The sequence below is a fragment of the Anabrus simplex genome, chromosome 1 (genome assembly GCF_040414725.1).
Source record: "Anabrus simplex isolate iqAnaSimp1 chromosome 1, ASM4041472v1, whole genome shotgun sequence".
In the NCBI taxonomy this organism is placed as follows: domain Eukaryota; kingdom Metazoa; phylum Arthropoda; class Insecta; order Orthoptera; family Tettigoniidae; genus Anabrus; species Anabrus simplex.
The window spans coordinates 328,916,613-328,940,036 of NC_090265.1; the positions used below are offsets into that span (position 1 = coordinate 328,916,613).

At 38.6% G+C, this 23,424-nt stretch overlaps 1 protein-coding gene across 1 annotated transcript in view; it reads left to right on the forward strand.

Annotated features, from left to right (window-relative positions):
* Positions 1-23,424, forward strand: part of LOC136856759 (uncharacterized) — a 674,434-nt gene that overhangs the window by 491,906 nt on the left and 159,104 nt on the right. The window contains exons 23-25 of the mRNA XM_068224954.1: positions 8,100-8,281; positions 13,549-13,749; positions 13,872-14,052. Of these exons, the coding sequence (XP_068081055.1) occupies positions 8,100-8,281; positions 13,549-13,749; positions 13,872-14,052 (564 nt within the window). The remainder of the gene's footprint in view (positions 1-8,099; positions 8,282-13,548; positions 13,750-13,871; positions 14,053-23,424) is intronic.

Genomic DNA, 23,424 nt, shown 5'->3' on the forward strand with positions numbered 1-23,424 from the left:
CGTCATGACTCCACTTTCACTCAATGCCGACGACGACACACGTGCATCACACTCCGCCAAATATTAAAGCTCGTATTTCCGCCAATATGTATGTAAACAAACAGACCTCTTATCTGTGCTTTGTTATGGTGTTAATAAACATATGTGCCATCCGGGCATCAGATCAATTGTTAGTTACAATCTCTGTAGCCACTAAAGTCGGCATACATTTCTGCGATTTCAAGAGAGAACAGTGAAGTTTCAGAACCTTCTCTCCGGAAGAAGGGATAAACAGGCAATTTGCAATTAATGATGATAGTCTGGAAGCTCTCCTGAACGCCAGTGACAGTGACAGCATTGATAGTGACGACAGTGATGACAGTGTGAAAAGTGACTGTAGCCACCTGAGTGAGAATCTTAATCACGGATGTGTGTGTCGAGTGTCTACTCCCAATTCTCACATTACAGACGATGAGGAAGACGTAAGTAATATCTCATCTCCAAATCTCCCACCGAATAACATGGGCAATATTTCAGGGGTCATTTCTTGGAGTTCAGATTCGTCCTCAATGAAACAATAAACTTTATTGGTCGATCGGGAATGAAGGTTCCACAGCCAAGTGACGCGAAACCCATTGATTATTTTTGCTTGCTTGCAGATGACAATTTGCTGAATAACATTGTAACTGAATGTAACGCATTTGCAGAAGAGTTATTTTTGCGAGGAAATGTCACTGGAAGGTAGCCCACTGTACTGGCTAGTTACATTGTACAGCTTATGGAGTAGGCCTAATGTAAGTATACACAGCAATAATATTCTACTGCACAGTATTTTTGTGTGACATGTTAAAAAAAACTTATTTTTCTGTTGTAAAGAAGTTCTACGTTCGAACAAAACATTAGTTTCCTCGTTCCACTTCATTACCAGTCATGACGCATATGCTGCGTCAAACGGCACCGAAGGCGAAAAACTCATCGGTAGTGCCGCTGACGCAGCGTGTGCGTCATGGCTCGTATGCACATAAATAATATTGAAATAATTAAAATAATAATCTAAAATGCATAAGGACACAGAAATGAAGTCCTTTAAGCAAAAAAAGTATTACGGTACCACGGTAATGGTTGCCGATAACCGAACGGCCGCGAACGTGTTAAGGGAGTTAAGGCTCCCGAAACATGTCCGTATAAATTATTCAAAATATATTGACAGGGCAGACCAAACAATCACCCATTGTACGTTATTGTTATTACGAGTCAATACGGACCAATTAAGGACCGATATGGTCAAGTTTATAATACCAATATAAACGGTCCGTTATTGGACACTATAAATTCTCCAGCTAACTCATTCCTGGTTGCCAGCGTTTCGCCCTCATGTGCTAGGCCGGGCCCATCAGTTGGCACCCAGCACACCCACCAAGACGCTGGCTAGTGCATACCGGGGAGGCCACTGCGCAGGCCAATTGTAGCCACCGGCAGTGCCAATGCACTATGAGATACTTTGTCTCATTATCAAAAATTGATGCCTGCCTGGCCATCAGATGATATAGATGTTGATTCCCATAGGGAATCTGAAACATCTGTTCCGAATGAGTAAATTTATAATACCAATATAAACGGTCCGTTATTGGACACTATAAATTCTCCAGCTAACTCATTCCTGGTTGCCAGCGTTTCGCCCTCATGTGCTAGGCCGGGCCCATCAGTTGGCACCCAGCACACCCACCAAGACGCTGGCTAGTGCATACCGGGGAGGCCACTGCGCAGGCCAATTGTAGCCACCGGCAGTGCCAATGCACTATGAGATACTTTGTCTCATTATCAAAAATTGATGCCTGCCTGGCCATCAGATGATATAGATGTTGATTCCCATAGGGAATCTGAAACATCTGTTCCGAACGAGTAAATTTATAATACCAATATAAACGGTCCGTTATTGGACACTATAAATTCTCCAGCTAACTCATTCCTGGTTGCCAGCGTTTCGCCCTCATGTGCTAGGCCGGGCCCATCAGTTGGCACCCAGCACACCCACCAAGACGCTGGCTAGTGCATACCGGGGAGGCCACTGCGCAGGCCAATTGTAGCCACCGGCAGTGCCAATGCACTATGAGATACTTTGTCTCATTATCAAAAATTGATGCCTGCCTGGCCATCAGATGATATAGATGTTGATTCCCATAGGGAATCTGAAACATCTGTTCCGAATGAGTAAATTTATAATACCAATATAAACGGTCCGTTATTGGACACTATAAATTCTCCAGCTAACTCATTCCTGGTTGCCAGCGTTTCGCCCTCATGTGCTAGGCCGGGCCCATCAGTTGGCACCCAGCACACCCACCAAGACGCTGGCTAGTGCATACCGGGGAGGCCACTGCGCAGGCCAATTGTAGCCACCGGCATCTGATGGCCAGGCAGGCATCAATTTTTGATAATGAGACAAAGTATCTCATAGTGCATTGGCACTGCCGGTGGCTACAATTGGCCTGCGCAGTGGCCTCCCCGGTATGCACTAGCCAGCGTCTTGGTGGGTGTGCTGGGTGCCAACTGATGGGCCCGGCCTAGCACATGAGGGCGAAACGCTGGCAACCAGGAATGAGTTAGCTGGAGAATTTATAGTGTCCAATAACGGACCGTTTATATTGGTATTATAAATTTACTCATTCGGAACAGATGTTTCAGATTCCCTATGGGAATCAACATCTATATCATCTGATGGCCAGGCAGGCATCAATTTTTGATAATGAGACAAAGTATCTCATAGTGCATTGGCACTGCCGGTGGCTACAATTGGCCTGCGCAGTGGCCTCCCCGGTATGCACTAGCCAGCGTCTTGGTGGGTGTGCTGGGTGCCAACTGATGGGCCCGGCCTAGCACATGAGGGCGAAACGCTGGCAACCAGGAATGAGTTAGCTGGAGAATTTATAGTGTCCAATAACGGACCGTTTATATTGGTATTATAAATTTACTCATTCGGAACAGATGTTTCAGATTCCCTATGGGAATCAACATCTATATCATCTGATGGCCAGGCAGGCATCAATTTTTGATAATGAGACAAAGTATCTCATAGTGCATTGGCACTGCCGGTGGCTACAATTGGCCTGCGCAGTGGCCTCCCCGGTATGCACTAGCCAGCGTCTTGGTGGGTGTGCTGGGTGCCAACTGATGGGCCCGGCCTAGCACATGAGGGCGAAACGCTGGCAACCAGGAATGAGTTAGCTGGAGAATTTATATTGTCCAATAACGGACCGTTTATATTGGTATTATAAATTTACTCATTCGGAACAGATGTTTCAGATTCCCTATGGGAATCAACATCTATATCATCTGATGGCCAGGCAGGCATCAATTTTTGATAATGAGACAAAGTATCTCATAGTGCATTGGCACTGCCGGTGGCTACAATTGGCCTGCGCAGTGGCCTCCCCGGTATGCACTAGCCAGCGTCTTGGTGGGTGTGCTGGGTGCCAACTGATGGGCCCGGCCTAGCACATGAGGGCGAAACGCTGGCAACCAGGAATGAGTTAGCTGGAGAATTTATAGTGTCCAATAACGGACCGTTTATATTGGTATTATAAATTTACTCATTCGGAACAGATGTTTCAGATTCCCTATGGGAATCAACATCTATATCATGGTCAAGTTTGTCGACTTTGGAACTGCAAGCCAGGCAAAAAGGTTAATTAATAAATTTAAGAACTTCAAAATCAAAGTATCAAGCATTTCTAAAGATATAACATTCTTCAGAAAATGCATTACACACGATTTAATTCCAAAACATCTAAAAACTGTTCAGAGGAAAGGCAAAGGAAAATATCATGAAAGAAAAACACAGACTAAAGTCAATCAAATTTGGCTCAGAAATGAAATTAAATTTTTATATTTCAAAAAGGCTAATTTAAATAATACACTTTACGAACTACACTTGTAAATTATGAAGGAAATTCCCGCCGTAGCATGGGACTCAGCCCAACTTAACATAGAACAATCAATGCTCAACACTCTAAAGAGAAAACAGACGACACTAGACAACATATACGAAAGGTTACTTGGGGAAAAATGTTATAAACGTCCCAACTCGACAACTAATCATACACATTTCACCCACAAGTTAGAAATTTAACCCAAATCAGTTTCAATAAAGAAGAATTAGCAATCTTGGAAAAGGGCCTAAAATACAACTGGCATTACATTAAAAAAGAAATGATACAGAAAGAGGTAGTTAAAATGGTAGCAGAAACTGAATTAGCTATAACCAATATCCCAGTCGACCAACAAGAGGCGGTTAGGTATGAGGTAAAGAATAAACTTTCTAAAATAATAGAACACGAAGAAATAAAACTAGACAAAACACTTTACAACATACAACTCAACCAGAAAATCAAAGAGAATGAAATTATAGTAACCAAAGCAGATAAGGGCAACACTACTGTCTTATTACATAAAGAAGACTACATTAAGAAAACAATAGATTTTTAAAATAATAATAATAATAATAATAATAATAATAATAATAATAATAATAATAATAATAATAATAATAATAATAATAATAATAATAATAATAATAATAATAATAATAATAATAATCATATAATAATAATAATAATAATAATACGAAAAATCTCTCATTGAAAAGAGAGAACAAAACTTTAGGAAGAATGAAAGCAGAGAGTACTACAGAGCCTTCAAACGCAAACTCACTGGCTATAAACCACCATCTCTATGCTTTGAGAGAAATGAAGGCAAACTGGCGACGTCAAATGAAGAAAATTGCAGCATTCTGGCAGATTACTTCAAGAATTTACTTAATTGCTCTAAATACAAGGCCCCATCAAGACCAAGGAACCGTTACTCAGGTACCCAGATTCCAGACCACCCGACAGAGATGAAATCAAGCGCCACATTGCCCGTCTCAAAAACAACAAAGCGCCGGGGGAAGACTCAGTAGTAGCAGTACTATGGAAATATGCCCCAGAGGAATCACTTGATATTTTGCTAAAGCAAATAGAAGAAATTTGGAACAAGGAGACCCTACCCGAAGATTGGAAAATAGCTTTGATCCATCCATTACACAAAAAAAGGCAGCATGAAGAACATCAACAACTACAGAGGAATATCTTTGCTACCTGTGACTTACAGAATTCTATCACTTGCCATCCTGGAGCGTTTGGAAGCACAAGTCGAACATCAAATAGGTGAATACCAAGGAGGGTTCAGAAAAGGTCGCTCAACAGCTGAACAGATCCAAAATCTCAAAACGATCATCAGATATTGTACACTAAGGTCCAAGCAGTATGTGTCTGTCTTTGTGGACTTTAAGAAACCGTACGACTCCATTGACCAGGAAGTCCTGCTAAACATCTTAAATGAATTTGGAATTGATTTGAAACTGCTGGCATTAATTAGAGCCACCCTGACCGATACAAAATCCAAGGTGAAGTTCCACGGATGTGTCTCGCATTCCTTTGACATCAAAACAGGAGTCCGACAAGGTGATGGGCTATCCCTGATACTCTTCAACTGTGTTCTTGAAAAGATCATCAGAACCTGGCGTGTGAGATTACAGGAAACCAACTACAGTCCATTGAAAATAGGAACCAAATCCAAGGGGATTGCAACAGACTGCTTAGCATTTGCCGATGATATTGCTGTTCTCTCAAACGACATTGAAACCGCTAGAGCTCAAGTTGAAATTTTAAAGGAAATTGCCTAACAAACTGGTTTGCAGATATAGTTTGAGAAAACAGAAGTAATGACTAACATCAAAGAGGCTCCACCAAAACTCCATACAAAATACGGGGACATCACCCGAGTAGACAAATTCAAATACCTGGGTGAGATCATCATGAAAAATGGATTGGACAAAGAAGCACTTCAGGAGCGAGTACGCAAACTGGAAATAGCCTACCAAACATCCCGCACAATCTACAACAAAAAATGCCTTTCCCAAAACACCAAGATACGTCACTATGAAACAGTTCTGAAGCCAGTAGTTCTATATGCAGCCGAAACCCTGTCTCTAAATGCCAACAAAGGACTCCTTGAAGAACTGAAGAAAAGAGAACGCAAAATTGTGAGAAGAATCTTGGGATCAAAGTACAGAAATGGAATCCACCAAAAGAGATCCAACAAGGAAGTCTACAGCAAAATAGAGAAAATTACCAACACAATCAGAAAAAGACGGGCACGATTTTACGGTCATCTGAAAAGAATGGACAGAAGAAAGTTAACTAAAGAAATCTTTCACTTTTTTGATTCAAACCCCAAAACCACAATTCCCTGGTATGGAAATACCAAAGAAGACCTGCAAATGCTACATATCTCAGCTGAAGACGCCCTTAACAGAGATCTCTTCCGCAAGAAAATATTGACGAACGGGCTAAACCGAGACGAGCAACCGAAGAGAAGGCACGGTGCCCCTTGGACAGAGGAGCGTAAGCAGGCCCACTCACAAAGAATGAGGGAAATTTGGGCTTTAAAGAAGGCCAAGTTCAGTGTCAAATTCAACAAGACTTAACGTGGTCCTTGATAGCCCCAGCGAATTATATATATAATGATGATGATAATAATAATAATAATGTGTTTGCAAATTCAAGCAAGATTAACACAGACAACCAATTCAATAAATCAGGAATGTACAGACTGACGTGTCAAAACTGTAACCAAAAATACGTCGGACAATCAAGAAATATAGCCATTAGATACAAAGAACATATAAATGCCGAAAAGTATGGAAAATATACAGCTATGTGCGAACACATGCATGAAAATAATCATTCATTCACCAACATCAAACAAGACATGAAATTAATACGTTCAGCAAACAAAGGGAAATATATGGACGTCCTGGAGAAATTAGGAATTTACATAGATCAGAAACAAAATATTGACAACAATTTAAATGAACACATTCAAGAAGAAAATCCGTTATTTAAGCTAACCAATATGTGAAGAGAAAGAAAAAGGATAATAGATAGCATCAATTATAACGTCAGGCCCACTCCCCACTGCTCCCCCTCCCCATCCGCTAAATGGTTAGGTCTTATGGGTAATATTCTTTCTGTTCATGGCTGGCCAGCAAGCGGATAGTTTTTCCTCCGCTTTATCATTTTATTTAAGTCCAAGTATTTTATATCACATAAAATCTGATTATGTATTTTAACTAGGTAAAATAGCTTTTCTTTCTTTATTCTTTCTATAGTACTAGAGGAGCATTTGACGAAACATAACGGGAGGTTTGTTCCGCTCTGATTCAAAAACTCCGGTCCTGCAACAATCGAGCAAACGTCATCTGCCCTGACGGCACATGCATGGCTAAAACAAATTTTTAAAATATATATTACAACGATGACCATATTCAGTGCAACAAAGGATTATAATGTCCAAGGATATCAAATTGGACGTAAGATAGTAGCTTCATAGTGTCAACACAATGCAAGCAGTGACAAGTAACATTTCATCAGTGGTTGACACAGCTAGTGGATCCATCCAGGATGATGATACACATGTATGAGTGCAAAGGACAGGAGGAATGAATGGAAGATTCAAGAGTGTTATTAAAATGTTCCATGCCTTACATGTCGGGTACAACAGGCATTATTATACAAAAATGCAAAGTGTATATGTAGTATCTATTGTTGAGGTTAGAAAGGACAATGCTGAATGTTAATGTGATAAGATGTTATATCTTGAAACTTAGGTGAGGTAGATTTTGATGTAAATACGCTGACAAAGGTAGTTAAGGCTCCCGAAACATGTACATATAAATTATTCAAAATATATTGACAGGGCGGACCAAACAATCACCCGTTGTACGTTATTGTTATGTTCTGATATGGTGCTTGTGATATCTGGCTCACGTATTCAGACGGGCGCCACCAGTGCATATGCTGGTTTGCACGCCTGTTGAGATGGAGGCAGAATAAGATACGCATACATTTTCTTGATATTGAAATTTAATAAGAGTTGTTCTTAGAAGCAAAACATACGTGTATTCTTTCTGGTGCCTTGGCAGACCGTCACTACTTCCTGAGGTCCACCTGGTTTATATCATATTTATTTTCTTTGTTTCAGTTTGTAATCAGTGTTGATATTCGTGTTACCTCTTCCAGGAGAGAATGCTGATCGCTACTTACATCAAGACCCTGAGTGCAACAAACGTTCAGCTATCAAGCAGGTTGCTAGTGGACGCTTTGGTGTGACTAGTTCATATCTAGCTCATGCTGATGATCTACAGATCAAGATGGCTCAAGGTGCAAAGCCTGGTGAAGGAGGTGAATTACCTGGCTATAAGGTAAATCATATTCATAAAGAAATATTTTTGTTCCTCAAGTAGGAACATTATATAAAATACGGAAAAACATATCCAAATCAGTTGTGTTATAAAATATTACTTCGACTTTTCTGCATTTTCAGTTTGTCTTCATCAGTTTATCTCAAGTCAGACATGAAAACTCGTGTACGTAGATATCATTGCTGAGCACTTTCTAAAAATGATAGTCGAACATCTTGATCAAAAGTGCAGTGTTTATTTAAATGATTTATAAATTAACCTTACATTAACGCAGAAAAGGTTATGCATGGTGGTAGCTTAGTTGCTCTTTTTTAGTCTTCATCTTTGCCAGTTTATTAACATTCTTAAATAACCTAGTTATTTGATTATTCAATTTGAAATGTAACTGTAGAGAACAAGCAGTGTTTGGCTAAAACAAGATGTTTCCATTAGATATTTAATGAAATATGAGGACAAACTTAGTATGCTGTGCTTAGTGTGCTGGTCTGACCAGTGTTTGGGCATAGTGGAGAATGTATTAAACTAAGGTTCCCAAACAAGTAACATTCCCTCACATACTTTCTGATCTTTGCCCATGCAAGTTCTGCCAGGTTAAAATTGCATGTTAATTGTAAGAAATGTCTTATATGGCCCAGTAATGTACATATGAGTGGTTTATTCTGATTTACAGTATTATATTACCAGAATGTCAGACTCGTTGGCTGAATGGTCAGCGTACTGGCCTTCGGTTCAGAGGGTCCCGGGTTAGATTCCCAGCCGGGTTAGGGATTTTAACCTTAATTGGTTAATTCCAATGGCACGGGGGCTGGGTGTATGTGTGTTGCCTTCATCATCATTTCATCCTCATCACGACGCGCAGGTCGCCTGCGGGTGTCAAACAGAAAGACCTGCAGCTGGCGAGCCGAACCCGTCCTGGGATATCCCGGCACTAAAAGCCACACAACATTTCATTTATTACCACTCACTATGTTAGGTAAACTTTTCAGTAGATTATTATGGTTAGATACAGACAGTGCATTAATATATTTAAAATTCTTGCAAGATGATCTGGCAGTTCATCCAAAAATAGCCCAATGCAATGTTTTCCACAGTCACTCCAATATAGTATCAGCTGATCCATATTATTAGATTTGAAATTAACCAGAATGAATGACAAATACTCATTGTTATTGCAGCGTCTGGACTCTAGCGGTACAGGAAGTGTAATTTTAAAGATATAACTTAAGTGGCAATGCATTATCTACTTAGCGAATAAATACTAGGACCGTGTTGGAAATAATAAAATTAAGTTTATTGACTTACAGGAAAATATACCCAGGGAGGGTTCAGACCTTGGAGAAGCTGCTCTGAACAAATAACTTTGAAGCTAGTCACAACATATTACAGGAAACAAAAAAAGCCCTTTTGAATAATGTTTATAGATTTCAAGAAAGCTTACGACTCCATCCACAGACCATCGTTATTCAAAATTTTAAAACATTTTGGACTTCACCCGAAGCTAATCAACTTATCGAAAGCGACTTTCAACCTATTAGGTCGTGTTACGTACATTTAGTACGTGTTGAAGAGATGTTAAGTACAGAACAAAAATGGCCAACCAGACACCAGTGGGATCCGAACCCACAACCTCCCGATTTCGCGTCGGTTGCTCTACCAATTGAGCTATGGTGGCCTAGGCGATCTTTGTTCTGTTGGAAAGGATCTAAGCTACAGGTCTGGTACTACTACAATGCGGTCGTGAAAATTCAATATTCATTGACTTGGCCCTCAACGGGCAACGTAAACGCACTCTACAGTGTGATGGTAGTAGTACCAGACCTGTAGCTTAGATCCTTTCCAACAGAACAAAAATCGCCTAGGCCACCATAGCTCAATTGGTAGAGCAACCGCCGCGAAATCGGGAGGTTGTGGGTTCGGATCCCACTGGTGTCTGGTTTGCCATTTTTGTTCTGTACTTAACATCTCTTCAACATGTACTAAATGTACGTAACACGACCTAATAGGTTGAAAGTCGCTTTCGATTACAATGCGGTCGTGAAAATTCAATATTCACTAATCAACTTAATTGAACTTATTCTAATAAAAGTTCAAAAATTAAGTTCAGAGGAGAACTTTCTGAACCATTCTTGGTAACAACTGGTTTAAGACATGGTGATGAATTGTCACCTCTTCTTTGAACTAAAGTAAAGTAATCTCTGTACAGGCCATGAAGGCCCTTGGAGTGGTGGAAGGTAAAGGCTTCCACTATCCGTAACCTTGGCACTTGATGGGGTAGAGTGGTTAGCTCTACGCCTTCTTTGAATTAAACCAAATTAAAATAAGTGAGTTAAATCCACCTTTTTAATACAAATTAAATAGTGTTTATTAAATAAACATTTAATGGGACTACTTTTGACCTATTTAAAGGTCATCTTCAGCCATTTCGTGTGTAGAACAACATATTTGAAATGCAGTTGTTTTAAAGATGATCTTAAAACATAGAAGTTTGACACTATGAAAAAAAATGTTTTTAGAATTTCCTTAAAACACTTTTGTTCACTTAGCTGTGGGAATATATGTGAAGAAGTCTTTTAGTATTCTTTGTAGTATTCAAGAACATAGATAAAAGTCGAAATTCAGAATCTTGATGAGGTATGGGATTTGGCATTTGCATTAATGTTGTAGTAGAGAAGAAGGAAAAGAAGTCTTTTGATATTCTTCGTATCACTGCGAAGTGTAGATACACTTTTACACTTTAAATCATTTATAATCTTAATGAGATGTAGAATTGAGCATATATGCAAAGTAATGTTCTAATTAAGATATGAGTTGATCAGACTTCTATTTTTAAGACCATCTTTAAAACAACTGTGTTTCAAATACGTTGTTCTACACGCGATATGGCTGAAGACCTTTAAATAGGTTGAAACTAGTCACATTAAATGTTTATTTAATAAACACTATTTAATTTATATTGAAAAGGTGGATTTAACTTACTTATTTTAATTTGGTTTAATCAAAGTTCAATAGGGACCCATAAAATGAAATTCATTTCTATAGATACATTTGAACTGTCTAGGATTTGCTGATAATCTAGCCCTTCTGGCCAATGATATTCAGGAAACAAAACAACAATCTTTACAGGAAATGTAACAAAGTATTGGTTTGAAAATATCATTTGAAAAACAGAATTATTTTAACTCAACTTCTGCTTGCAAACACAATTAAGCTTGGAGACCAAGAAATAAAAATTGTAAAAAAATTTAATATTTAGGTGAAATAATCACATATAACCTGAACAAGAAACCAGCATGGCAAAATAAGAATACAGCATGTCGAAATTTGTACAGCACAGCATGTTACCAAGAAAATATATATATGTCTCTCAATAGCAACCAACTTGAAAAACCACGAAACAGTCACCCAGCCACAAATTACATATGCATATGAAACATTATTCAAAACAACAAACACAGATACAATAGATAGAGTACTCAAGTTAGACAGGAGAATAGTGAGAACCTGGTTAAAAAAAAATTATCAAGTAAAGAGAGTCTGGAGACTAGCTTCCAATGAAACAGTTTATAAAGAAATAGAACCTGTGACTAGCACAATGAAAAACAAAATATCTCTTAGGACATCTAATACAGTCACCAGAAAATATAATCGGTAGAAAAATTATAGAAAAATTATGGAAGAGTAAGAATAATATTAGATGGATCACAGAACTTACAGAAGACATGAGAGAGTTGCATATTACAATAGAAGATTTAAAATATGAAACAAATACACTTAAGATATTGAAAGGTAAACACACTAGCTTACAGACAAAAATCAACAACCAGAGAATAGGAAGAGTGATTCCAGAAGAAGGAAGAAAATTACGTTCAGAAAGGATGAAACAGTATTGAGCTGACACAAAGAAGAAAAATCTCCACGAACCTGACTAAAGTAGTCCTATGTTGGCTAAAAAATTAAAATAATAAATTTTAATGGCTAATGTAGTGGTATATTCTTCAGTAAATGTAAATTTGATCCAAATTCAGACTATTGAAATATTGATTTATTTGGTAATTTTAAATGACTCTTTCTCATCTTACTACTGTCATTCCTTTAGACTTTCTAACTCTGGAACTACTATAGCTGTTGTTTAATACAAACTATGCTTGAAAATTAAAATTGTTTTCATCACACTAAAGGGATTTACTGTATTTCATTTGTAAGTATGCCATTATCTCAGGTAAGAAATCTACCTGGAATGAAATCTACAGTATATGTACAGAAAACAGGTGGAAAGCGGTGACTTAACTGTGTACTTAATTTTTGGCTGCAGCCTTAGTCAGTGGGCCTTCTTTCAAATGTAAACTATCCATGTGTGCAACTTGGTAAGTTGCTGCTCTTCATCAATTTCCTATACAGATAAGTTAGATAAAGTTATTGAAGCTATCAATCAATAACAATCAACAGTAATTAAAACATAATTGATCATATTAATATTTTTGTAAACCTTATATTTACAGTGATTGAAATCGGACCATGTGCAAACTTCATGTTCATCATCCCATTCTCCTTACTATGGTATTGTCCTGCCAGCGTATATGGTAATGCAATAGATACCTATTGCAAAAATAGGTAAAATTATTTGCAGGCTATAATTGATGCCACCGAGCTCGATAGCTGCAGTCGCAGTGCGGCCAGTATCCAGTAATAGGGAGATAGTGGGTTCGAGCCCCACTGTCGGCAGCCCTGAAGATGGTTTTCCGTGGTTTCCCATTTTCACACCAGGCAAATGCTGGGGCTGTACCTTAATTAAGGCCACGACCGCTTCCTTCCCATTCCCAGGCCTTTCCTATCCCGTTGTCGCCATAAGACATATGTGTCGGTGCGACGTAAAGCAAATAGGAAAAAAAAAATTATAATTGATGCTACCATATTTTGAAGAGAGCCATTTCTTAACATTCTAGATGGAGTGTCCGTAGAAGCTTGCCAGTATCAGTATGCTGGGAAATTGAAATACAATGTTTGCATATAATTCTCATTCATATATTCACTTTTGCCAATTTGTCAGTCTAGTCCTATTTTCTGAACACTTGCTACCATTGCACTTGGAACTTCATGTTTTTAGGAAGTATTTTCTTTTATAAACGGTAAAATATGGTAGCTTTTCTTCATTCTATGAAAACTATTAGCATTACAGTAAGTCTTTTTCATTCATATTTATCAAAAGAAGCAATATTGCATTATATTATGAATATTATATTTTGTTTAATTGGCATTTGTTGTAACAGGTCACAAAGGATATTGCTCAGACTAGGCATTCTGTACCTGGTGTCGGCTTGATTTCTCCACCTCCTCATCATGATATCTATTCTATCGAAGATCTTGCAGAGTTGATTTATGACCTTAAATGTGCTAATCCCCAGGCTCGCATTTCTGTTAAGCTGGTATCTGAAGTTGGTGTTGGTGTTGTTGCATCTGGAGTTGCTAAGGTATTTGATACTATTATTTTTATTATTACTGTCTTTCATTTAACATAGAATAGAAAACTGAAACTAGTCACATTTTACAACAGTCCGTTTTTTAAATTGGATTCTTTAATTCTTCCATCCAGGGTAAAGCTGAGCATATAGTTATTTCTGGTCATGATGGTGGCACTGGAGCCAGCTCATGGACAGGTATCAAGAGTGCAGGCCTTCCTTGGGAATTGGGTATTGCAGAAACCCACCAAGTTCTCGTATTGAATAATCTGAGATCTCGTGTTGTGGTTCAAGCTGATGGGCAGATCAGAACAGGTGAGAAACTTGTCCCTTTTGGAGACCATTTGAAACTTGAAGAACCCTACACCAACATTATTTTTTTATACGTATTCATTTTCTTGTATTTTATACAATATCAGAATTGATGACAAAGGATTAACCCGATGAATGCTACGCCTGCCTATAGGCGGGCTGACGCGGCCAGTCCACCAGTGCTACGCCCGTCTATAGACGGTATGCGAGAATTTAATTTTTTTTTTAGTTTCCCGGTTCACTTAAGAGTGCGAATTTGATCTCTGATATGTTCTGCCATCTGTTGGTCATTATGTAGAACTAACTGATTCAGAGATTATAGCTTTGGGAAGTAACTTGCAGAGCTTTATGTAGACGTCTGTGGAGTTCATCTGTGATGTAAACCAACATGGCGGAACAACAATTTAGTCGCTCTTGCAGCGATGTTATTTCGGATCACAGAATCTTTCAGTTATGATGGAGATGATCATTTTAAGGAATTGTTAAGCGATTTTGAATACGAGAGTGATAGATTGCCGAAAATATTGTATGCGAGAGAGAAACAGAGCATCCTTCTAAACGAAAGAAGAAAAACACGGCGAGTACAAAAGCTATTTTAACACTAATTTCATGGCGGACGGATTACTTTTCTTCACCAGAGTTTCAAGTAACTGTGGCAGGCTCTGAGGGCCAAGTAACGTTTGATGACAACCCGAAAATCATTGATTTTTTAGAAACTTTTGTGCCAGTGGAGTTGCAGATAGTTGAACAAATCAGCATCACAAACAACCATTAGAAAACATTTAACTATCACCACATTCCAGGTTTGGAAAGTATTTTAAAATATCAACTTATATACTTCTGGGAAGTTACATGTATTAGTTGCGTACAGATTTCAAGAAATATTATTTTGGGCTCTTTAATTTGTATAAAGATAATGCACGCATGGGCACATAAGTGTAATTTTGTTTTCTCTCAAAATAATATTGAACGTAAGTGTAGGATTTTCCATTTGCATTTAGATTTATAAACAACCAACATTTATAAATATTTTAAGCTAATCACTGCACGGATAAGTTAAAAATTGAGGCTTCTACACATTTTTCTACATACGAATGAAAAAACTTAGCACTGAGGTACCAAACAGTCAACTGGTAACTCAGCACTTAAAAGGTTAAGATTGCCTCTTTGAATGAAGCTTGTTATTATTTGTATGTTTTTTTGTGTTTCCTTCCATTTACTTACTAAGCAACAGCATTCTTATTGGGAGGAGGGGAGAGATCATTTGATAAATAGCTGATGAGCCCAATTTAGCACACTGGGGCGAAACACTGGCAACCAGGAATGAGTTAGCTGAAAAATTTATAATGTCCAATAACGGACCAACTACATTGGTATTACAGTGGAACCTCTATTATCTGTTCCCGGAAACTACGTTTTCCCGGAATATGCATTCAAATTACGTGGTCCCGCGAGCATCGTAATTAGATCACGTTGTAAAAATTTCACATTATCCGTTCCTCGAAGAAATGGTTTCCCGGATCAACCATCCAGAAATTCCAGTCCCATCAACGCTAAACCCTCGATCAATCGTTTTTTAAAAAACTGTATCTCACGAAAGGACGGCTATGGCATACTTATGTATCTTGGCGTTAACGCCAGGTAATTGCGATAATTAGAGGAAGTACTGTACCGATACTGGTAAAGCGATCTGCGGTGAACTTGCATAAGGGACCATCTCAGCATCGTATTTGGATGGTATTGTTTAGAAAATCTCAGAAAATCTTAAAGCAGAGAGTGGCCACAACAATTGTAAGGAGACACGGCGCATTTCAACAGCTCTGCTTGAAGACGGAATGAGTTTCGTCAAATGTTCGCACTTATAAAACATCCACATTGTGTCCAGGCTTAAATGTTTATATTTTTACATTTTTTTCGATTGTACTTCCGAACAGGTTTTCGGCACTTTCCTCAGGGCACTGTAGAGTAACTGCTTTCAGGCAGGAATCAAAACTGCTCCTCCTTAACACAAATTTAATATTTTAATATTATCGTACACGATTATGTTAGCGAAACCAGAATAGATGTTGCACCTTACATTAAAAAAGAAAGCATGGGAGGTCTTGGGATTGCCTATTACTGTTTAGGTCCTAATGTAAGACTGGGAATTTTACGTTTTTGTGTTAAAATACCAAAAACCGCAGTCATTTTATTTGCGCACGTTACATTTAAATGGTTTGGATCATTTCCAAATCGTACCAACATGTGCAGCGAGCGAGCTTTCCAGATGACCTCAAGGTCACGAATAACCGTAGTTTCTGAAGTTTTGATGATATTTTTTATCTTTCCAATTTGATTGGATTAATGATGGGCAAAATTGAATATAATGCATTCGAGAACTTTTGAGAATCGATTACTTACATTCAAAATCATGTTTTCGAGTTGAACATAACCTTTAAAAGTCGATGTAGGCCTAATTTATGCGGTACAAGATTTCCATAAAGTGCCTACGAACAATATACTGGAGACCAAATTACAATGAAAGATTAAGAAAAGAAAGGATTTTGCCATCACGTTGGGCGCTTTTGTATCTAATGTGCTTTATTTTATTAGATGTGAGAATTAAAAACTACTTGTGGTCGATTGTCGTTTGGCTTGGCGTTATTCGATTTTTCGAAGAGTTTGGCTAATCAGAGTTGCTGAACTGAAAGAAGTTTTCACGGGAAACTAAGATTCCCCTGTAGAATTGAATATAAAGTATCGAGATTTTTAACTCGCATACCGGTAATTAATGCGGTTTCACAGTCTAACGTGCCTGCCTCTCATCCGGAGGGCCCGGGTTCAATTCCGACCAGGTCAGGCAGTTTTACCTGGATATAAGTCTGGTTCCAGGTTCACTCAGCCTACGTGATTACCTTAAATTGAGGAGCTGTCTAATGGTGAGATGGTGACCCCGATCTAGAGAGCCAAAATATCGGCCGAGAGGATTCGTCACACGGACCATGCGTCACCTCGTAATCTGCAGGCCTTCGGACTGAGCAGCGGTCTCTTGGCTGGCAAAGTCCTATTGGGGCTGTAGTCTGGTATGGTTTAGGAGTTTTTGTAAGATAATAATTATACATATTTCATTTTTGTGATGTTTAGCCAATTTGTTGATGGTTTTCATGCATTCCCGGATTTTCCGTTTTCCTGTGTAGTACGTTTTATTTTCATGGTCCCTCGAAAGATGGAGAATCGAGGTTCCACTGTAATCGCGTTCATCCCAACTCGATAGTTTTATTTCTGGAACAATGGAATGGCTATGTATGTATGTATGTAATGTATGTATGTATGTATGTATGTATGTATTTACACTGCTAGAAAAAATTCATGCAACATCCTCAGTGACTGTGTTCAGTGGCATGAGGTATAATACGTGCATAATGAGGGGTTGTTGTGTTAGCGATTCATTTTCACGAACTTTTGCGATCAGGTGGCACCCAGGAGGCCTGTCCATGAGCACTCTGATTTGAGTCTGCAGGCAGTAACTGTGCTTAGGTTAGAGGTAAACAGTGTTTGCAACATTCATTCTAGTGTACAACCATGCCTTGCCGACGAGTACGTGCCATTGTTGAACAACTGCAGCCGTTTGAATGGGGTCGAATTGTGGGCCTACAGGAAGCTGGATGGACATATCGACAGATTGCTGCACATGTTGGTCACCATGTATCAGTGGTGTGTTGCTTTCAGCAGTGGTCTGTGAAACATTCCCACACGCGTAGACCAAGCTCCTAATGTCCATGTAGTACAGACGCACGTCAAAATTGATGCTTTGTGCGAGCAGCGGTGGTTGACCGAACATCATCCAGGAATGAAATCCAGTCACATGTTGCACCCGCTGTGTCACCAAGGACCATTGGGAACTGTCTGCTTGCAGCAGGATTATGGTCACGTGTGCCTCTGGCCAAGCTACTGCTGACACCACTTCACTGCCAAGCATGACTACTCTGGTGTCGTGAAAGAGCCTGCTGGAGAGGGGAATGGCACTCTGTCGTCTTAAGTGACGAGAGTATGAGTGGCTGAGTGCATTCGCCCAAGACATCCAGGTCTCTGGGGAGGGGTCATCATTTACAACTCGCAGTCACAGTTGGTGTCTATAATCTATCAGCTTCATGGTCCATATTGATAGTTTGAGCACACAAGTATGAAGGATGAGAGTTTTCCACCTAATCAATACTTTATTTTACAAAGTGTCTAAAATTTTAATTACATTAAAAGACAGTACTGGTTTTGACCTGTTAAATAGGTCATCGTCAGCTGTTGACGAACCTGCTTATTCAATAGCAACTGTACAGAATAAAACATTACTAAGATTAAACATGAATGCAACATTAAGTGGAAATCAAGGAAGATATGAACTACAAATTACAGTGGAAGACCTAAGAAACAAAACAGACAAAATCGGGAAACGCACAGACAAGCAAACCAGACTGCAAACTAGAATCAACAGACAATAGGAAGGGTGATTTCCGATGAAGAAAGAAGGATAAGATCAGAGAGAATGAAGAAGTACTGGGCTGACAGGAAACTGAAAAATTCTTTGTATAAAGTTGGCTAAAGTGGTCCAATGAAGGCCATAAAATGTTAACAATAATAATAATAATAATAATAATAATAATAATAATAATAATAATAATAATAATAAATGCTTAATGTTAAGATAAGTACGTATGGGATATAATGTAGCGGGAACTTGCGCGTTCTCCAGAGCCTGCAAGAACCATTGCTGAATTGTACTAAAAGATGCAAGATGCTAGGGACAGTATATCGCCGAGTGACATTCATCATCTGTATGATCGTAAAAATGCGTGAATACACGCCTGCATTGCCGCCAGACGGGAGGGGTTTACACCTTGTATTGATGCAACTGTTTGGGCACCCTTTACTTTGATATGTGTGTTTCATTTGGTCAGAATTTGTTCATATACTCCTGCAATGATGAACTACCTGTCACATCACTTGTGAATAAAATGACCTTGTCCTCAAGGATGTTGCGTGGGTTTTTTTTTTTTCCTGTCAGTGTATGTATCTGCTATTTTGCCTTAATAAAATGATACAGAATTTCTAGTACAATATCTATTATACATTTTCACTACATTTTTTCCATCTTTAAAGACCTTTACATTTATTATCATATTAGCATATAACAATTGTAATGCAGTAAAGCCTTGTTAAGATGTTCCTCCAGGGAACAGGGATGGATAACATGTTAAGTGAGAAAACGTATGATTAAATATGTGAATCATTTTTCCACCTTTCAGTGCATCTATTATGGTGTCAAAGAATGACACTTATTTATAAGGACATGTTTAATCTCTTAATATGAGAAGTCTTCAACTTAGAAACACACAAAAATGTCCAGAGATATATTAATAAAAACACACACAATGAAATGATAAAAATAATTTTTTTTTGCAAATGTCATAAAATTGCTAATTTAAAACACTTTACAAGTAATATAAAAAACTAAAAAACACCACAATGAGAAATAAAACTAGTTCAGTTTCACAAATCTGTCATGTTTCAGCGTCATCTGAACTACCACAATCGGAACTTTGATCATTGTCACCTTTCCATACATAATAGTCCTCACTACCATCCATAGAATTTGAAATTCCACATTTTTTGAAACTTTTCCTCCTCAAGTCATTGGAGATACGATCCTGTGCAGTCTTTATTAACTTGCATCGAAGTTCCACTTTGGGTCGTTTCACTTGTCCGGTTGGTGTCTGTGCGATCGCTGGCAGACGCCGAGCTGTTTCAGTGGAGCTTTGAAAGGCCGGTTCACACAAAAATCCAATGGCTGTAGCATAGAGGTCAGCTCTCTTGGTATCATTGCCAGATAAGTTTTTCCTTTATTTATCAATTCCTTTATGGCGTCTTTAGTTTGCCTGTGATAACTATCGAGCATAAGCAGGCATTTTTTCTGCAATGAAGCTCCCGGGCGACATCGCCAAACTCACTTCATGCAGCCCTCTATTAGCTCACTGTCCATTAAGCGGTTTTCTTGGGTTCAAACGAAAATACTAAATGGTAAATTTCGTTTCGGAAGTGTTTTTCTTTTCAGAACCACATACTGCAGAAGCTTTTTCCATCGGCTAACATGCATAACATTCCCGTGCAGCATTGCTTTACATTACCAATGTCCTGATAGTAACAGTTTTAGAGCTGTTAATGTGAACCGTGTTGTCTAGTGGCATTTTGAAATAAACGTGCGTCTGATCAGCATTCCCAATTTAAGAAAGCAAATAGGAATTTTGTTTCTGCAAATGAATAACATAGTGATGAAAGGCTGTCAACTTTTCTTCGTAGGCGATAGGGAGACGTGAAATAGATGTTTGTCTTCTTATACAGAATCAGTTTCTTCGATAAAAACTCCTCATCCACCCACGGCTTGCAGTAAAACCCTCCTTTTTAAGTTCCTTTGCGATCTCGATTTATTTTTAGTTGACTCATTTCAGTTGCTTATTTAAAAAGCTGTTCTTCAGTTTCAGGAAAATGTGAATTCTGCCCTCAGAAAACTCTGCGATCATCATTATTTTCTAATAACATTTCCTTCTTCCTCCAATCGTGAATACATTATTCATCAACATCATATTTCCTGCCAGCGGCACAATTTCAGATAGTTTCAGCCTCCTTTCTTCATCATCCTCATCCTAAACCATCTCCAGTTTCCCGGGTGTGGTATATGAGCCTCCTCCATCTCATCCTGTCCTTGTACCATTCTTCCTCCACCAACTTGTTCCAGTCATGACCTCTCTACAGTACATCGTTCTTAACTAAATCTTCCTTTACAACTTTAAATTTCTCTCTCACAGGAAATAACTGCAAACGCATTTTTGAATTTATCACTTGTTACCACTGATGCTTCTTCACTCAGAACACAAAGTATTAATCAACTGCCACACCATGTGGTCCTGGTAATGCGGAAGTGAGTAACAGAGTGAGATTTCAGATGTTGCCAAGTCACGTGACTTGGGACCACAATCTCTCTCCAAGTCCAACCCTTCGTAAGGGTGTAGTGGCATCACGCGACAATCATTTTGGTGATCATCCTCCAGGAGTCTCTGCTTTGGGCGTGGTGACTTGCTTGCTGTAAGCTCATCCTGGTTAAGTTCTTGATCTGGTCCACCCATCATAACGGCGCATGTCCTCTAGGTCTTTGGCCTTCGATTTTTCCCTCTATGATCAGTATTTTCATTGCCTCCTGTCTTCTCGCAATATGTCCAAAATATCAGAGTTGTTTTTGGTTGATAAGGGTTGACAGTCTTGTTCTGATGCCGAGCTGTTGCAGAATCGATTCATTAGTATGGTGTGCTGTCCATGGTATTCGCAGTAATCTCCTATAGCACCACATTTCTAGAGTATCAATCCTGCAGCGATCTGCCATCTTCATTGTCCCAAGTTTCTGCTGCATAGGTCACGATAGGGAAGATCAGAGTTCGCATGAGGGTGAGCTTTGTCTTGGAAGTGACGGAGGTGTCCTTCCAGATGCGAGGAAGTTTTGCTGTTGAATTTCTCGCAATGCGCTTGCGGATCTCAGGTTCACAGTCCCCAGTATTTGAGACAATAGATCCTAGATACTCGAAGCGACTGACAACCTCATAATCCGCAATTCTTGTTATGGCAGGTCTGTTGTTATTAAAACAGTCTACAATCATCACTTTGGTCTTTTTATTGTTGATTTCAAGACCATATTCTCTGCTTCGCTCGTCTAACCTCCGCATGATAGCTTCTAGTTCATGATCATCTGTTGCAATGATCACAATATCATCTGCATATCTGAGATTGTTAATGTTTTTGCCACCAACAGTGATGAAGTCACTCCAGTCCTCCAGAATCTCCCTCATAATATACTCTCACTGTATACATTAAATAGGACGGGGGGGAAAGAATGCAACCTTGTCGCACTCCAGCACAAGTAGAAAAGACTTCTGAGAGGTCATTAAGGGTTATAAATTTCATGTTGTTGGTCCGTATTGAACTGAGAATAACATATGAGTAACAACACAGTAAAGGTTTCCACCTATTCAATACAAAATATGTGTTATTCTCAGTTCAATACGGACCAACAACATGAAATTTATAACCCTTAATGATGTAGCTTACCAGGCAAAACAGAAAGCCTTTCAATATCTAGGCCTAAAATTAAAAATAGACGTCTTTGCGTAATTTGCCTATTTCCTAAAACAATGTATATCACTTAACTTGACACCTAATTTTCTAAGAAGCAATAAAAAGAAACATCGGATTTCACCTCAAACCATCAAAACTCAAAACAAAACCAACAAAATATGGTTAAGAGACGAAATTAAATTCTTGTACCGGAAGAAATCTTTTTTGAATCAGAAATTATACGACGCTTACCTCGCAGCGACTAAACTACTTTCAAACGCACAATGGACACTTTTCTATCAACAACTAGAGAACAAATTATTCTACGAACTAGCCAGAAAACGGTCAAATTTAGAGAATAAACTCAACAGGCTAAAAAACTGCCAACTTCATAACCAACAAACTAGAAACTCCAATAGCAACACGATCGATCGTATGCAGTTTCATCCAGCTGTTGTAAATCTATCAAACACGCCCTTAAGTGAAAGTGAACGCTTAACTTTATCCAAAGGACCGAAACACAACTGGCCAAACTTGAACAGCCTCAACATAGCCGCTACTATGATCACAGAATCAGAGCTAGCTATTAACAAAATGCCGGCAGATACGCAAAATGAGGTTAGAATCGATGTTAAAAGGAAACTGACTAATATCCTCTACAATTTATCCAACCCCGCAAATAACCTCATTAATAGAGAAAAAATAGCTGAACAAAAGCGCATATACGCCCTCAAGAAGAAAATTAAAGACAACGAACTTATCGTAACCAAAGCTGACAAAGGCAATGCAACAGTTATCATGGATAACAAAGTATATATTGGAAAAAACAAAAAACTTTTTCACAGACAGTTCATTTTCCATAATCAAAAAAGACCCCACCCAAAAAATTCAAAAACTACTTAAACATACTCTTAAAAACACTTCATTTTTATTTACCGAACAGGAAAAATCCAAATTCATACAAATGAACCCAGGACTCCCCACTGCTAAAGCTCTTCCCAAAATACACAAATCCGGAGTTCCCATCCGCCCAATTATCAACTATAGACCAAGCCCCTTGTACAAAATATCACAATTCATCCAATGTTTCTTAAGAAAAAATTCTCAATTTTTATCCGAAAAGTCTATTAAAAACACATCAGAGCTAGTAGATAAACTTAACAAGTTCAATTTGCAACCTGATCACTCTATCCACTCTCTCGATATTGTAAACATGTACCCAAGCATACAAGTATCAAAATT